The following is a 14595-nucleotide window of genomic DNA, read 5'->3' on the forward strand; positions in this document are numbered from 1 at the left end:
GTGCCGTGCCGTGCCGTGCCTCCCCCGTCCTCCGCATCCCGCCCAGCGGTATCCGCTCGGCCGCCGTCCCTGCCGAGCCTGACCGCTCCCAGCGCTGGTTCCTGCGCCGGCCCCGTTATTTCCGGCCGGTCCCGGAGCGCTGTAACGGAGCCGCGGCCGCCGCGCAGCCGCCACCGGGAGGGAGAGCCTCCGGGACCCGGCCGTCCGCCGCGCTGCCGGGGCCGAGATGGACCAGTCGGTCGCCATCCAGGAGAGCCTAGCGAGGGGGGCGACCTGCCGGATCGTATCCTTTCATCGGCGCCGGTGTCGCGGCGCCGCCGCGCTCCCAGCTCCGGGCTGTCCCCGTCCCCTGCGGTTTGTTCCCGCTGCTCCTTCCCGCTGTTCCCTCCGCTCTCTCCCGCTGTTCCTGCTGCTCCTTCCCGCTGTTCCTGCTGCTCCTTCCCGCTGTTCCTGCTGCTCCTTCCCGCTGTTCCTGCTGCTCCTTCCCGCTGTTCCCTCCGCTCCTTCCCGCTGTTCCCTCCGCTCTATCCCGCTGTTCCCTCCGCTCTCTCCCGCTGTTCCTGCTGCTCCTTCCCGCTGTTCCTGCTGCTCCTTCCCGCTGTTCCTGCTGCTCCTTCCCGCTGTTCCCTCCGCTCCTTCCCGCTGTCCCCTCCGCTCCATCCCGCTGTCCCCTCCGCTCTATCCCGCTGTCCCCTCCGCTCCATCCCGCTGTCCCCGCTGTCCCCTCCGCTCCATCCCGCTGTCCCCGCCGCGCTCCCTCCGGTCCGTCCCCGCTCCCTCCGGTTTGTCCCGGCCGCTCCTCCGCACGGATCTTCGCTCTCTGCCGCTCGTCCCAGCCTTCCTTGACCCGCAGCCGCAGGCGGTTCAGGGCCTCCTGGCGTCGGGGGAGAGCGTGGAGAGCCGGCTGCTGGGCCTGGTGGAGTGCCGCGGGCAGCACGCGTGGGTGCCGAACCGGAGCGTGGGGCGGGCGGGGAAAGCGCCCGAGAGAACCCTGCGGGTCCCTCACCTGAGAACCCCCTCCCGTCCCACGGGCTTCCCCCCGCCGTGCGGTCCTGTAGGGCAGCAGTTTGAAGGCACGGTGCCTGGGTTTTGGTGGTGTGGGTGGTCAGGGAGAAGCCGCAGGCCCACAGCTGCTCTGCTCTGCCAGTAATGCGAAAACACTTTATCTCAGTAATGTGAAAACACTTTATCTAAGTGATGGGGGGAGCAGGTGGGTGGGCACTCGGTTGAGGAGTTACTCCGGGATTTGCTGCTGGGCGGGATGGGGTCTGTGCTTGTCTCTCTGCAGACGTGCCAGAACTGAGGAGGTTTTGCCTCCTGTCTGCTCCGTGCTTGCAGGATCTATGTGTACACTCACCGGCGGATGGCCATCACAGCCGAGGACGTGTGGCTGGAGAGAGTGATCCCCATCACAGATGGATTCGCAGTGGAAGAAGGTACTGACACACTGTGGTGCCTCGGTCACCGGTTCCAAAGGATGGGATGAAGGGGTTTGGAGTCCATTTTCTGCCGTTCTGCTTCCTGAAATTTGCAATCTATTCTGCCTTCACGTTTTTTGCAACAGTTTGTTATCTTTGGTGAAACTTGTGCATCGCGTGGCATCGCTGGCAGGGCTGTGTGAGGACCAGAGTACCTGTGTCCCACCAGCCACAGCCACAGCCTCTGTTCCTGCAGGGAACGTTTGGAGAAGTCTCTGAGCTCACTAATCTCAAATTATCAGCGTGGCCTACAAACCTGTTGCTTAGCTTTCAACTGAACTTTGTCTTACTTTTGCAGTTGTACTCGACGGTGACCTTCACGTTGTCGGTGAGTTCTGTGGTTGCTTTGGTGGCTGCGTTACGGATGCTCTGGGCCCTGTGCCAGCTGCATGCAGTGGGGCAGGAGTGGAGGGTTCTTGGCTGACAGGGGAGGGGTTGTGCCCTGTGGCTCCTGGGGCAGTTGCCATGCTGTTGGCCATTGTTAGCTGGTGCTAATGGGCATTGCCAGCCCCACTCAGCCAAAGGAAGTAATTTTCCATATGTTTTTAAAGTGCTGCTCGGAAGATTAATTATTGTCCCTGAACAAGCAGAATATTTTTTTTTAATATAAATTATGAGTTTTACATTTTAAGTGGCGTTCTCATGTGAAATTTCGGAAAGGAACGTGGTAAGAAGGCATGGGTTGCCAAGGGGTGCGTGCATGTGCGCACCCCCCGTTGCAGAGCGGAGAAACGCTCAGTTTGTCTGCACGACCCTCAGCAGCTCTTTCTCCCGATGTCCTCAGGCTCGGACGTGACCGTCCAGATCAGCTCCGCAGACGATCGGCTGACAGTGCAGCTGCCTTTCGGCTCCCACACGCGCACGTTCCTGCAGGAGCTCAGCAGGTGCAGCTCAGGTACGAGCTCCGTGCGTGCGGATGTGGCGGTGCGGCGCTGCCTCTGCTCGTCTCCCCCGCGGGTGGAGGAGCCGCCTCTCCGCGCTGAAACTCGCTCAGCACTGTCGTGAGTCGCGATTCCCCAGCGCCAGGCACCTCGGCAGCGACGATGGTTGTTTGGAAGCGGGGCAGAGGCGGGTGCTCCGTGCCGCAGGCGGCCGTCGCTCCGCGGGCCGAACGGGCTCGGGGCGCGGGGGCGGGCCGGGGGCGGGCCGGGGGCGGGCGATGGGGCCGGGCCGGGGCCGGGGCGGCCGCGGCTCCGAGCGGAGGAGATGTCCTCGGGCGGGCGGCCCCGCCGAGGTGAGCGCGGGGACCCGCCGGGGTGGGCGGGGGTCCGCGCTGCCCGCGGGGCCGGGGCCGGGGCGCGCTCCCGGAGCTCCGCGGCGCGGCCGGGGGCGGGAGGCGGAGGGGCAGCTCCGACACGGCAGCTCCGACACGGCAGCTCCGTCACGGCAGCTCCGTCACGGCGCTTCGGGGCCGCTCCGTGGCCGGCAGCGGGAGCGGAGCTGCAGCCGGGCTCTGGCCGCCGGGGCTGCGGTGGTTTCGGCGCCCGGTGCCCGCCCCGGGTGGGCTCCGCCGGGCGGGCCGCGCTCTTCCGGCGCCTCCTCCGCTGGCTCCGCCGCTCCCTGTGCGCGCTGGTGTTTTCCCGCTTTGCCGAGTGCACGTGTGAGAAGATTCGGAGCTAAAGCAGTTCCTGGAAGTCATTGTGGGGTTCGAAACCTGGATGCTGGCATTTTGCTGTACCCTGCTGCGTTTCGGCTGGGCTGCTCTCAGTTGCTTGAAGGCTAATTTAATTCCCCCCTTTGGACTCTTAAGCATGAGAATCCTGTTTTATCCAGGAGATATACTACATTTTCTTGCTGTACCATAATGTCACTGCACATTTTTAACATTAATGCCTTTATTACTACTTGAATCTCATTTAACTGCAAATCCTGTGCAATTGAGACTTCTTGTAATCTCTGCATGTTGCTCTGTATTTCTGCGCTCAGTTCAATTATTGAAGAAGGTCATTATTCCACTTGAGAGTGCTACCATATAGATCCCTCTGACTGCAGAAATCTGTGGCTAGAAATAAGTTTATCCAAGGGAAACAGCCCTTTTCCAAAGCTAATCTCTTTCTCAGGAGAATCCTCCCTGAGGCTGATTTCTGTCCCTGAGGTTAGAATGCAGGGTGTGATGTATTGATCTTCGGATCAGGTAGCAGTTGTGTCAGCAGCAGGCTCACACGTCTTTCTTTCCATTCTGCAATAATGACTCCTGCATACTGGCGAGTGGCATGGATCCATGTAGGTAAAAAAGCCTGGGAATCTGCTCGTTTCTTGGCACAAAAGTAACCATTGTCCATTGAGGTGAAGGTTCAGGTTGGTTCCTGTCACTGGCTCTCAAGGGATGTTGCATGATTGTTATTGGCAGAGCTTGCAGAGGTCCAAGGAGTGGTAACTGAATTCTCAAAGCCCGTGGAGAAACTGCTGTGCCCCAGGTCCCTGTGCCCACACTTCCCAGTGCATCTCTGTGTGCTCCTGGTCAATTCTGCCTGACTTGAGCTGTGTGATCTGCAGTGAGCTTTCAGTCATGTGCTCTTCTGCGTCCAGGCTCTGATAAATCCTCTTACACAGTCTATTCTCAGTAGGCTCTTGTGCAGAAGAGGTTTTCCAGGCTGAGAATTTGACCACTTCTTGCCATCTGGTTTGTGTCCCCAGGGCCTGGGTGAACTACTGCAAGTTCTATTTCTGTTTAGTGCTCTTGTTCTGCAGAATGTTCTGTGACAGCAGTAACATCTTACTTTTTTCTGGGTTGTGTTGACTGGAGGAGAAGCTGAGCTGAATGCCTAGAACCCAACAGTCTTTACAATTTCTACATCATCATTAGATTTGTGTGCTAAAGGGGTATGATTTTGAGATCGCTGGGTTTGCATCTCAAACAGAGGGATGAATCCTCTTTTTTGACTGTTATTTTGCAACTTGTAGGAGCAGAATATTGCAACTGAAACAAAATGCTGAAAGACTGGTCAAATTCTGCGAAGGCAGTGTGAATGTGGTTAGTGTCACTGCTGTGGTTAGTTGGATGTGAGTGGTAGCAGCCCTGTCACTGTTTCAGGGATGAGCAGTTTGCACTGAGGCAGGTGTTTCTGCTGAGGTTCAGTGGATCCGTGCTGTGACTCTTCATGGCCCTCGAGGTGTCTTGACACCTGTGCCTTGCTGGGTATTTGCAGATAGGTAGAAACCCTTTAAATGATACTGTGGGGTTTGTTTGTTTCCCCTCTTTCCCCCTTTCTTGTACTTACCATCTTCGGAAAGGAAAAATCTGCTATTAACATAAATTTTTCAGATTCCTGGGGTAAAGCCCTGGATTTTATGCTGCTAAATCCTGCTTCAGCTTAGCTGTAAAGGAGAGCCAGCAGCAAGTGCTGGAGGGCAGTGGTTCTGCTGCTCTCTGTGGCTCCTGTCATTTCTTCCTCTGCAGGGGAAGCTGCCCCATCACAGAACAGTTGGGTCAGAGTAAGCTAAATCAGTCAGAAAGCTGAAAGAGAGACTGTGGGGTACTTTGTTTTTTTCACACAAATCTAAATTATTTTCTGCCCACAGATTTTCGCCAGTGTTTATATAAGCATGTTGATAAATTGAAGAACACTTTGTGTTTAAAGTGAAACTTTCTGGGTTTTTATTTATTTTTTTTTTTCCAGAAGCGGTTGGCTCTGAAGGTGTCAAACAAAATGGAAAAAAAGCTGCAGTCAGTCAGAGCTGCAGCCGTGACAGCAGTGACAGAAACGCTCCCAGGTCAGTGCACAAAGGTGGGGGGTCCAGAGCAGAAGCTGGCAACTTTTTGAGATGAGAATCTGCAGGTTCTAGTTAAGAGAGAAAAAGGATCAGCGTAAGCATGCTGTCAAAACATTAGTGGAAATTTCATTCCACTCCCTCAGAGACAATCCTTCCAGTCCCCTGTTGGGGCATATTTTGGCTGTTTAGTGGGACAGGACCTGCTGGCATTGTTTATTTTGAATTCAGGGAGCTTTGGCTTAGAGCCACCGTGTCTCATAGATACACTCTTAAATAAATGTTACAGTTTCATTTTCCAGTTCCCAGGACTTTGTGGACCCTGATGCAAATCATTCCGAGTCTGTCCGTGTGCTGTCCTTGGCACTGGTTTGCAGGTTGCTGACCTTAAATTTATACCATCCAGCTGCTGGTGGGAATTCCCAAGCTGTGGTGTTGTTCCTTTGCAAAAGGAGTTTCCAGAGCAGGAGACAGAAAGTAGAACCACCTCTGCCTCCACCCACGCTGGGCAGAGCTGGAAGATTTCCACCAGGGGGTTTTATAAACAAACACAGTCCTTCATTCTCTGGCTGAGGTCAGAAGGGCTGGGCAGAGGCAGAGGGAGATGAGATTTCCCTCTCCTTGCTCCAGTAAGCACAGAGGATGTACAGGTTTTGTATCATTTTCCAGGTGTGAGTAAGGCCTGCTCTGCATCAACAGGCTGCACCAGGATGATGAAAACCATTTGTTATTTTCGTTGGTTAAACTGGTTTTGTCTGGAGATCTCAACCCTGCTAAGAAATGCTCTTTTCAGTCTTCTTGGCTTATCCCAAAAGTTATCTGTCTTTAGTGAACAGACAGGAAAATGAGAATTAAGGCCTCGGTGGCAGAAATATCCCACTCAGGGTGTGGGGATAGCCTGGGCTTCATCTGTGGTTTTGCTTTCATTTTCAGGCAAAACAAACTCAAGCCTGAAGTGAGGACTGAACAGGTTCGGGCGTCCCGTGTCATGGCTTCGAACAAGGCCTCCATGTTATCAGAACCAAAGTTTGGACTCAGAGATACTATTGTGAAATCTCAGCTGGCACAAATGGAGGACTCCTACACAGACATCCAGAGCTACAGGTAATGATCATTCCTGAGAAGGAATTACTTTTGTGGTTTGTAACTTGGCACAGACTGTTGGAATAACTCATCTGTTATTTCGTCCCGTGTCCCCACAAACAAGAAATTCTGTAGAAAAGTATGATCCATTCTTTCCAGAACAGTTTTCTTTCCACGTTTAGGCATGAGCAGAGCAGAATTTCATTCATGTCTCTATCAAGACTTACCTCGTGGTTCTTGTGGCACCATGTGGTTCTTGTGGAGGAAGTGGCCTTTTTGAAATCACTTTTTTTCTGTGCTTATTTTAGACAATTACTGTAAATAAATCATCTCTGTGCCCTCCAGCCTTCTCCCTCTCAATTTCTGTCCGCTGCTTATGCGTGTGGTTGTTCCAATAACATTATAAGAAAGAGCTTTAGTGAAATATATAATTAGGACCAAAACTTCACTGTGTTTGAAATCGTTTTATGCATCTCATTCTGTGAATCTATAATTTCAAACCGCTACTGCACAGCTACAGCCTTATTTTTGTTTTCTTTTTCTTTAGCACTTTGTATCTGCGCATAACAACGCGTCCTTCTGTGAAAACCTGCCTGTAAAGACGCAGCTGTAGTTAAATCAATTTAGGGATTTCAACTTTGTCCCTTTCCTTGGTGTCAGTTCAGTGGGACGTTGTTTGCCTGGTTAATTGCAGTGCTGTTTCCCGGGCTCTGCGGTTTGCAGCTCTGGCATCCTGTCACCGCCTTTGCAGGGTTTTTGTCGGGACCTACAACGTGAACGGTCAGTCGCCCACCGAGAGCCTCCAGCCTTGGCTGAGGTGTGACGCTGAGCCTCCAGACATCTACTGCGTGGGGTGAGTGCGTGTCCCTGCCCCGTGCTCACACACCTGGGCCGTGCTGGCGGATCTGTCACGCGGAGGAGCTCAGCCAGGACACCACAGGAATGTTGGCGCTGCTGTAGGGCATTGCACAGCTCCAGGGCGGGTGTGTCCTGTCCACAGCCCGTCAGGGTTGTCGCTCTGGTAGGGTTTGGCCTCTCGGTGTTGCAAAATCCTTGATGCCGTTCGGTGTAATGATGAGAGCAATTAAGCCTTGCATTTAACATACGTCCGTGATCGGCATAACTGAATTTGAGTTTGCAGTTATAAATTTAGTGAGTATAAGCTGATTTAGTTCTTTCCCAGAGAAGGGGTTGGAGAGTTATAAACGAGTGCATGCATCCATGGGTTCCTTCTTCTAACACAGTTTTCAGGAGCTTGATCTGACTAAAGAAGCCTTCTTTTTCAATGACACACCGAAGGAAGAGGAATGGTTTAAAGCTGTAACTGATAGTCTTCACCCAGATGCCAAATATGCAAAGGTAAATGTGGCTTTTGGGGAGGTTTGAGTGTGGAATAATTTCCCACTTGGCTCTCTTTTCCCTTTGCTTTCTCTTGTTCTCAATGGCTGTGTCTTCAGAGGCCGTGCAGGTTCTGTAGGTAGTGTTTCTGTGCAGGGTGCTGGGGCAGGGTTAGGCTGGGAAACAGAGCCAGGCTTCCCCACTTACAGGGAGCTCCTGCTGTCCTGGGGAAGGAGAACAGGAAGTTCTGTACCTTCTTCCATGTCTGCCTACAGTGTGTGGTGGAATGAATTGCAAAGGTATTTTGGTAGGAATACTCCTTATGTTTTAGCTCCTGCTCCATAGGTCTGCTTCATCCCTTGTCTCTGTTGTTGAAAGGAATCTCCTTCCATGAGCTCACATCGGTGCTGTAGCTCTTGCTTTGGGCTTCACCTTCCTTTACTGATGTTGCTCCCAGCTCCTTCTGGGCTGTGCTGCTGGGGGCCTGTGCCCTGCGAGCCCTGCTGATGCACTGGATGATCCTGAAACTTTCTTTTTGGTGCCCCGTGTTGTGGATGGCTGTGCCTTCTCTCAGCAAACCGCTTCCATTGCAGCGTTGGATGGACCAGGGTCTGTTTTTCAGGTGAAACTTGTGCGGCTGGTGGGGATCATGCTCCTGTTGTATGTGAAAGCAGAACTCGCTTTGAACATCTCCGAGGTGGAAGTTGAGACTGTGGGGACTGGAATCATGGGGAGGATGGTAAGAACAGCATGAGGAGGGGTGAGATTTGGAAGAGCCCAGCTCCTTGGATGCAATGGTTATTCCTCCAGCTTAGGGAGGCATGGGCTGTGGCTCTAGAAGGAGTGTGGCTAGGGCTGTGGCTGCCTCTAGAAGCAGATAATCCTATCCCCCTGCCAGCCCAGGGCACTGTGAGAGGGAACTGCCAGGTGCTCACCAACGTTCAAAGCCGTAATCGCTAATTAGCATTTTCAACCTATTCCTTCCTCTGGAGTTAAACAGTCTGTCTCAAAGTCTTCTGCCTTGTCCACTGCTAGTAACTCATCTGCAGTGTAGAAGCTTCTGACCAATGTCTTTGTCTTTCTCTTGCAGGGTAACAAAGGGGGTGTTGCCATCAGGTTTAAATTCCACAACACCAGCGTGTGCGTTGTGAATTCTCACCTCGCAGCTCACACAGAGGAATACGAGCGGAGGAACCAGGACTTCAAAGACATCTGCTCTCGGATGCAGTTCTGCCAGGCGGATCCAAATTTGCCCCCTCTCACTATTGGCAAACACGAGTATGCTGTGGGAATGGTGGCAAGTGCAAGGGAGCACTCTGTGAATGTGCTGGGGGGTGAGGAGAGGGGCCCAGTGGCATAAACATCAGCTGGAGTGGCCAGGAAAGCTTCCCTGGTTTGGACAGGGCTCACCCACACAGTTCTGACAGGTCACTTGTCACCTTCTGCTCTCCCAAGCCTTGTTTTATTCTCAAGCCTGGAGTGGGGTTGGGGCAGGAATAAGCACTGACTTCCCCAGCTGTGGAATTCAGTCCAATAACAGCATCGGTCATTAAGGGACAGTGACAAACATGCAGAACAGTGATTAATAACGGCAGAAGTAGAAAAGGTAGCTTCTCTTTTAAGTTTTCACTGTTGTTATTCCTGATGAGAGCAGCTCATGAGAGGGCTTGTGATGGGGAGAGCCCCGGCGCTGCCGAGTGGAGCTGCTGTCCAAGGCTGGCTGCACTCTGGGGCAGCTTCAGGCCTCTGCACATTCTGGTGTGTGTTCTCTTTCAGCGTGATCCTGTGGTTGGGGGATCTCAACTATCGTCTGGAGGAACTGGATGTGGCAAAAGTGAAGCAGCTTGTAGAGGAGAAAGCATTTCTAGAGCTTTGCCAGTATGACCAGGTACTGATGTCTCACCTGCCTGCACATGGTGCTCGGTACAAACCACCCAGCTCCTTGGCCTTTTCTGTGCTCAGTGTCCCCCTTTTACTCCATATGGAAATTGTGCTTGGGATTATCTGAAATTAAAGTTTTCATCTTTTCTTCTCTTGTAGCTGAAGAGGCAAATGAAGGCAAAAGCAGCCTTTGAAGGCTTCACAGAGGGAGAGATCTCTTTCCAGCCGACGTACAAGTATGATGCTGGTTGTGATGACTGGGACACAAGGTACGGTGATTGCCTCAGATGTGATGTTACAAATGGCTGATGTTATCACTGAAGGAAGTAAAAACAAGGCTAAAAAATATTGCAGGTCTAATGGCTGTAAACAGGAACAGTCCTGACATTATTTCTGGTTCTCTCTCTTTGCTCCAAAATTCATCTCCTGTCTACATCTATTTATGTTGTTTTTCTCCCACAGCTATTTGTCAGATATTCCTAATATTTTTTTCCCAGTAATAATCCTGTTAGGTTTCCTCTTAGAGGTGTACAAAGTTAATGAATCCTTTTAGCTAGTTTAATTCTTTTTTTGTTCTGGTTTGTTGGTTTGTTGGTTTTTTTGTCAGTGAAAACAGTAAATGCAAACTTCAAAGCAGAGCCTGAGTTTTTATTTTTCATGGCTCTCATGGTCAAAAATACCTGAATATTGCTTTGGATGTTAATTGTATCTTGCACCTTTGAAGAAGTAGGAAGTAAAGCATGAGCTAGAGATACCTTATAGTAGACGCTCAAACTTTTTATATCTACACAAAGAAACTGTTAAAAATACCACTCTGGCAGAGAATGAGCTCCAGGCCGTGGCAGGAAGCCCTGATCTCTGGGCGAGCAGTGTTCTGCCCTGCGTTGTTACTGCACCTGCACTGTGCCTGGCAATGGTGATTTTCCCCTCTGTTTTAGTGAGAAGTGCCGTGTTCCAGCGTGGTGTGATCGGATACTCTGGAAAGGGCAGAACATTTCCCAGCTGAGCTATCGCAGCCACATGGCTCTGAAGCTCAGTGACCACAAGCCAGTGAGCTCTGTGTTTGATATTGGGGTAGGTATGTCAGTGCTGGGTGAAGTAACTGCTGACCTCATCCCCTGCGTGCTGGTTTCTCTCTCCTGCTTTCAGGCATCCGAAGAGAACAATGGTTTGAAAGGTGGGCTGGATCAGATATGGAGATGGGGTTGTTGATCACAGTAAGCAAGGGTTGTGTAAATGATACTGTGGTTCAGCTGGACAAGCCTGAATATCTGTTGGTGTTCTTTGGGAACACAGTAGTGTGTTGTCAAACTTCTTATTTTTTCTGAGGGGGGAAAAAAAACCAAAAAGTTGATCTAGTACTGACTGACTCTTGTTAGTTGTGGCAAGGTCCTTTACTGTTGGATCATGAGAAGATCTTGGAGATTAGTGCTCCGAGCAGCTCTGCCCCTTCCCCGTGTTGTGTACTCTAGTGTGCTGCTAAAATCAAATTGCTTCCCACGTTTCCAGCTGTGTGCCAGCAGTCCTGCAGGGGCACAGTCGATGCTCGCTGGTGCAGTGTGTGTTCTTTTCAGGTGAAGGTTGTGAACGAAGAGCTCTATCGAAAAGCCTTTGAGGAAATAGTCCGCTCCCTGGATAAGCTGGAGAATGCCAACATTCCCTCGGTGACACTGTCCCGCAGAGAGGTAGGGCATGCTCGTGTGCCAGCACTCCCTGCAGGAGCTGAGCAACCCTGGAGCCCAGCAGCAGAAGATGGATCCTAGATCCTTGGGTCTGGTTCCAAAAAAGTAGAATATTTTGACTTTCAGCTGCTCTCTGTTTACAAGCCCTAGGAATCTTTGTTTGTATTTAGCTGCTGGTGAATTCCATTCACAGCCCAAGGCTGAAACACGGAGTGTGTCATTCCCTGAGGTGGGAAGAGAGAAAGTAAAGAGGTGGTTTGTGACCCTTGCTCCGATTTGTGCTTTCAAACATAAAATCTAAAATTGTAAGGATCTGGAGAAGGTCACAAACCAGCATTTGCTTTGTGTGTTGGGACTATAAAGATAAGCCCAGGAGACATTTGAGGCTACAGCTATCTCATTCTCAATTTTATTGTAGTTATTTGAGGGCAGCATTTGTTTTAAAGGGCCCCCGACGTGAAGGACTTTGGCATTCAGAGTAAGCAAGTGTGATCCTGGAAGAGAGAGGAGTGGGAGCAAGGGGTTAATCTAGTTGCCTTGCTGCTTAATAATTAATTATTAAACCACAGGACAGGAATTGCTGGTCCGAAAGGTGGAATTGGCTGATGATGTTGACTGGCATTTGTTTCTAGATCCACTTTGAAGATGTTAAATACATGCAACTGCAGGTAGAGAGTTTTACAATCCGCAATGGCCAAGTGCCCTGCCAGTTCGAATTTATCACCAAACCAGATGAGGAAACCTACTGCAAGAAGTGGCTGACTGCTAATCCCAGTAAGGGCTTCTTGCTCTCAGGTGAGCTCCTCCTCGTTTGTCTCATGTTAATGAGCTGATATTGTCCCCTTCTGGCTCAGTTCCCTCTGCACTTTGGAGAGTGCTGTGCCTGTCTGCAGGCTGTTGGTTTAATACTGGTTGTAACTGAGTCTGGGTTTTTCTGTCGTCTTCTGGCAGATGCTGAGATCACAGTTGAGCTGGAGGTGTTTGTTAATAAATCAACAGCTACTCGCTTAAACTCTGGAGAGGAAAAACTTGAAGATATCTTAGTCTTGCATCTTGTCAGAGGGAAGGATTATTTTCTATCCGTAACAGGCAACTATTTGCCAAGTTGCTTTGGGTCTCCCATCCACACACTGTGTTACATGAGGGAACCAATCCAGGACATGTCAGCAGAATCCATTCGGAGACTTGTGAGTTAAAGACAAGAGTCCCTTCCAAACACACAAGAGCGTTAAAACTAGATGCTCAGGCCTGTCTGTTTTTATTAAGAAGTCTCAATTCTCAGGTATAAGCTTTGTGAAGTATTTTTGCCGAGTTGAATAAGAACTTGGCTAGCTACCTTCTGTTTGTCTCCCTCCTGCCCGCACTGCCCTCCCTCAGACCCTGATACCAGTAGACATGAGTGATGATCCTGCCCAAGATGAAAAGCCTATGGACATCCCAAAAGAGCTGTGGATGATGGTGGATCACTTGAATCGCAACGCTTCCCAGCAGGTTGGCACTGGAAACGCAAAATGAGATGTTTGCTTTAGGTTAAGTTTTGAAGAAGATACTGGTAACAGCAATCACTGTGAGCTGGGTGTGTTTGGCCAAAGGCCATGGGAGATGAGTGGTCCTGATGCCCCAGGTTGTACTGGTTGGTGCTAGCGACCGTGTCTGTGTGTCCAGGCATCAGCAGTGTGCTCCTGCACTGCTCTCGCTGCAGTGCCATGGCCTTCCTTGAGCTCTTTGTGCTGAGCCTTTGGGTGATAACCACCAATTTGGAGAGGCTTTCCAGGCACATTATAAGGACATTGTTCTGTTTACCTGAAATCCTTCTGTTTCCCTAGAACTAATAAAGGGTTGTCTTTGCAGGAGGATCTGTTTCAGCAGCCGGGCCTCAGATCTGAATTTGAGCAAATCCGAGACTGTTTGGACACGGGAATGTACGATACCTTCCGTATCCTTTTAGACTGATGTCCAGGAAGGCTCACTGTGCCAGAGTGCCAAAACTGAGAGAGGTTTTTAGGTTGCTGTCTCTCCTCCCGGGGTAACTGAGCTCTGCATTTCCTCATGGCTCTGTGTCATCCTCTGCTGAGTCCTGGCGATGTCAATGAATTAAACAAGTGCCCAGCTGCTAACAGCAGCAGCTCCTGTGGAGGCCAGGGGGTTAACCCAAAGCTGTGAGCTGTAGGCAGCTGGGACACCAAACCCAAAGTTCATTCGTGTTTCAGCAGAAATAGGACCAGCCTAGGTCGTGCTATGCTCTTCCTTGACCATGTTTGGATCAGTGGGCAGCAACCACTCAGTGGCAGAGGCCCTGCTGCTCTTCCTGGAGAGCCTGCCCGAGCCCGTCATCTGCTCCAGGTTCTACAGCTCCTGTCTGGAGAGCGCCAGCAACTACAGCCTGAGCTGCCAGGTACTGCTGCCTTTCCTGAGGGACCAGCTCCAGTTCCAGAGGAGGGGGAGGCAAACCGGCTCCTGGTACACCGGTCACCGGGTCTTGCTCTCAGTGGCTCAGTCCTCTGTCAAATGATCTGGGACGGGTGCTTCTGGGTGGTAAAGAGCTGCTGGCACCTGCAGCCAGGGGGATTTCGGGGGCAGCTGGAAGGCACTGCTGTGTCTGCAATATAAATGTCGGTGTTTTACCCCTCCTCAGATTATCTCTGACCTACCGGTGTGCCATAGAAACGTGTTTGGATATCTGATGGCATTTCTACGAGAACTACTGAAGAATTCAGGGAAAAACCATTTGGATGTGAATATTCTTGGTAAGGCAAGCAAAATAACCCTCTGTTCAGAGGGGCTGCACTGTTAGGGCAACAAAACGCTTCATACCCGACTGCATTTGTGGCTCGTACCGCTTTGAACTTTTTATTATAAGTGAATGGTCCACAGAAAAGCAGAGGTCTGGGAAAGCAGCCCAGAGGTGTGGGGATCATCAGCTTTGTCCTGCCTCGTTCCAAAGCTAGCACTCTTCCCTGGGGCTGGTGGAATGGCCCTCAGTGTCCTGCTCTCACTGCGTGTCCCTGTGGCTTTTCCCTGCAGCCAGCGTGTTCGGTGGATTGTTACTCCGACCTCCTCCTGGACATCCCTCGCCCGACATTGCCGAGAAGAGGAGAGCTCAGCAATTTATCCACCAGTTCCTCGTGAGAGAAGATGATGTACCATGAATATCAGATGCAGTTAATAGGACTTTTAGACATTGAATTACTGTAAAAATATTTTTGTACATTATACTGGCGTGCTTTTTTTGATATCACGGTATTTTATACAATCTGTTGTTTTCGAAGGCAGAGATCAGGTGGTTTGACACCTGATTATGCTGTAAAGCACATAAAGTTTCCCAATAACCTGTACGTAGACAAGCTAAAAAATACGAGAGCCGATATTTACACCGTATTTTATTTAACGAGAGTTTTAAAGTCCCTGCTATTTAAAATAAA

At 50.9% G+C, this 14595-nt stretch overlaps 1 protein-coding gene across 3 annotated transcripts; it reads left to right on the forward strand.

The window, feature by feature from the left end:
* The first annotated feature begins 171 nt into the window (after positions 1–171).
* Positions 172–14574, forward strand: INPP5B (inositol polyphosphate-5-phosphatase B). Of its 3 annotated transcripts, none has more exons than XM_040086290.2 (22): positions 172–283; positions 860–939; positions 1339–1436; positions 1777–1806; positions 2263–2373; positions 5099–5192; positions 6123–6293; positions 7024–7125; positions 7517–7631; positions 8233–8349; positions 8701–8888; positions 9387–9498; positions 9651–9760; positions 10430–10565; positions 11066–11176; positions 11806–11968; positions 12125–12360; positions 12551–12664; positions 13025–13109; positions 13441–13568; positions 13809–13920; positions 14198–14574. In XM_040086290.2, the coding sequence occupies exons 1-22, from the start codon at positions 227–229 to the stop codon at positions 14320–14322; spliced, it is 2595 nt and encodes an 864-aa protein (XP_039942224.1). In that variant the 5' UTR covers positions 172–226; the 3' UTR covers positions 14323–14574. The 3 variants fall into 3 exon arrangements, with proteins under 3 accessions (XP_039942224.1, XP_039942225.1, XP_039942227.1); XM_040086291.2 differs by having other exon boundaries at positions 5102–5192; XM_040086293.1 differs by lacking the exons at positions 172–283; positions 860–939; positions 1339–1436; positions 1777–1806; positions 2263–2373 and adding an exon at positions 2664–2712.
* The last annotated feature ends 21 nt before the right edge of the window (positions 14575–14595 follow it).

Source organism: Hirundo rustica, chromosome 25 (assembly GCF_015227805.2).
Source record: "Hirundo rustica isolate bHirRus1 chromosome 25, bHirRus1.pri.v3, whole genome shotgun sequence".
NCBI lineage: Eukaryota > Metazoa > Chordata > Aves > Passeriformes > Hirundinidae > Hirundo > Hirundo rustica.

What these genes read in the sequence shown, in the direction of transcription:
- INPP5B (XM_040086290.2), top strand. Translation starts at nt 227, where the DNA reads ATGGACCAGTCGGTCGCCATCCAGGAGAGCCTAGCGAGGGGGGCGACC. An exon ending in CGGTGACCTTCACGTTGTCG is followed by an intron (nt 1,807 to 2,262) that starts GTGAGTTCTGTG and finishes CGATGTCCTCAG; the next exon opens with GCTCGGACGTGACCGTCCAG. An exon ending in AGTGACAGAAACGCTCCCAG is followed by an intron (nt 5,193 to 6,122) that starts GTCAGTGCACAA and finishes TTTCATTTTCAG; the next exon opens with GCAAAACAAACTCAAGCCTG.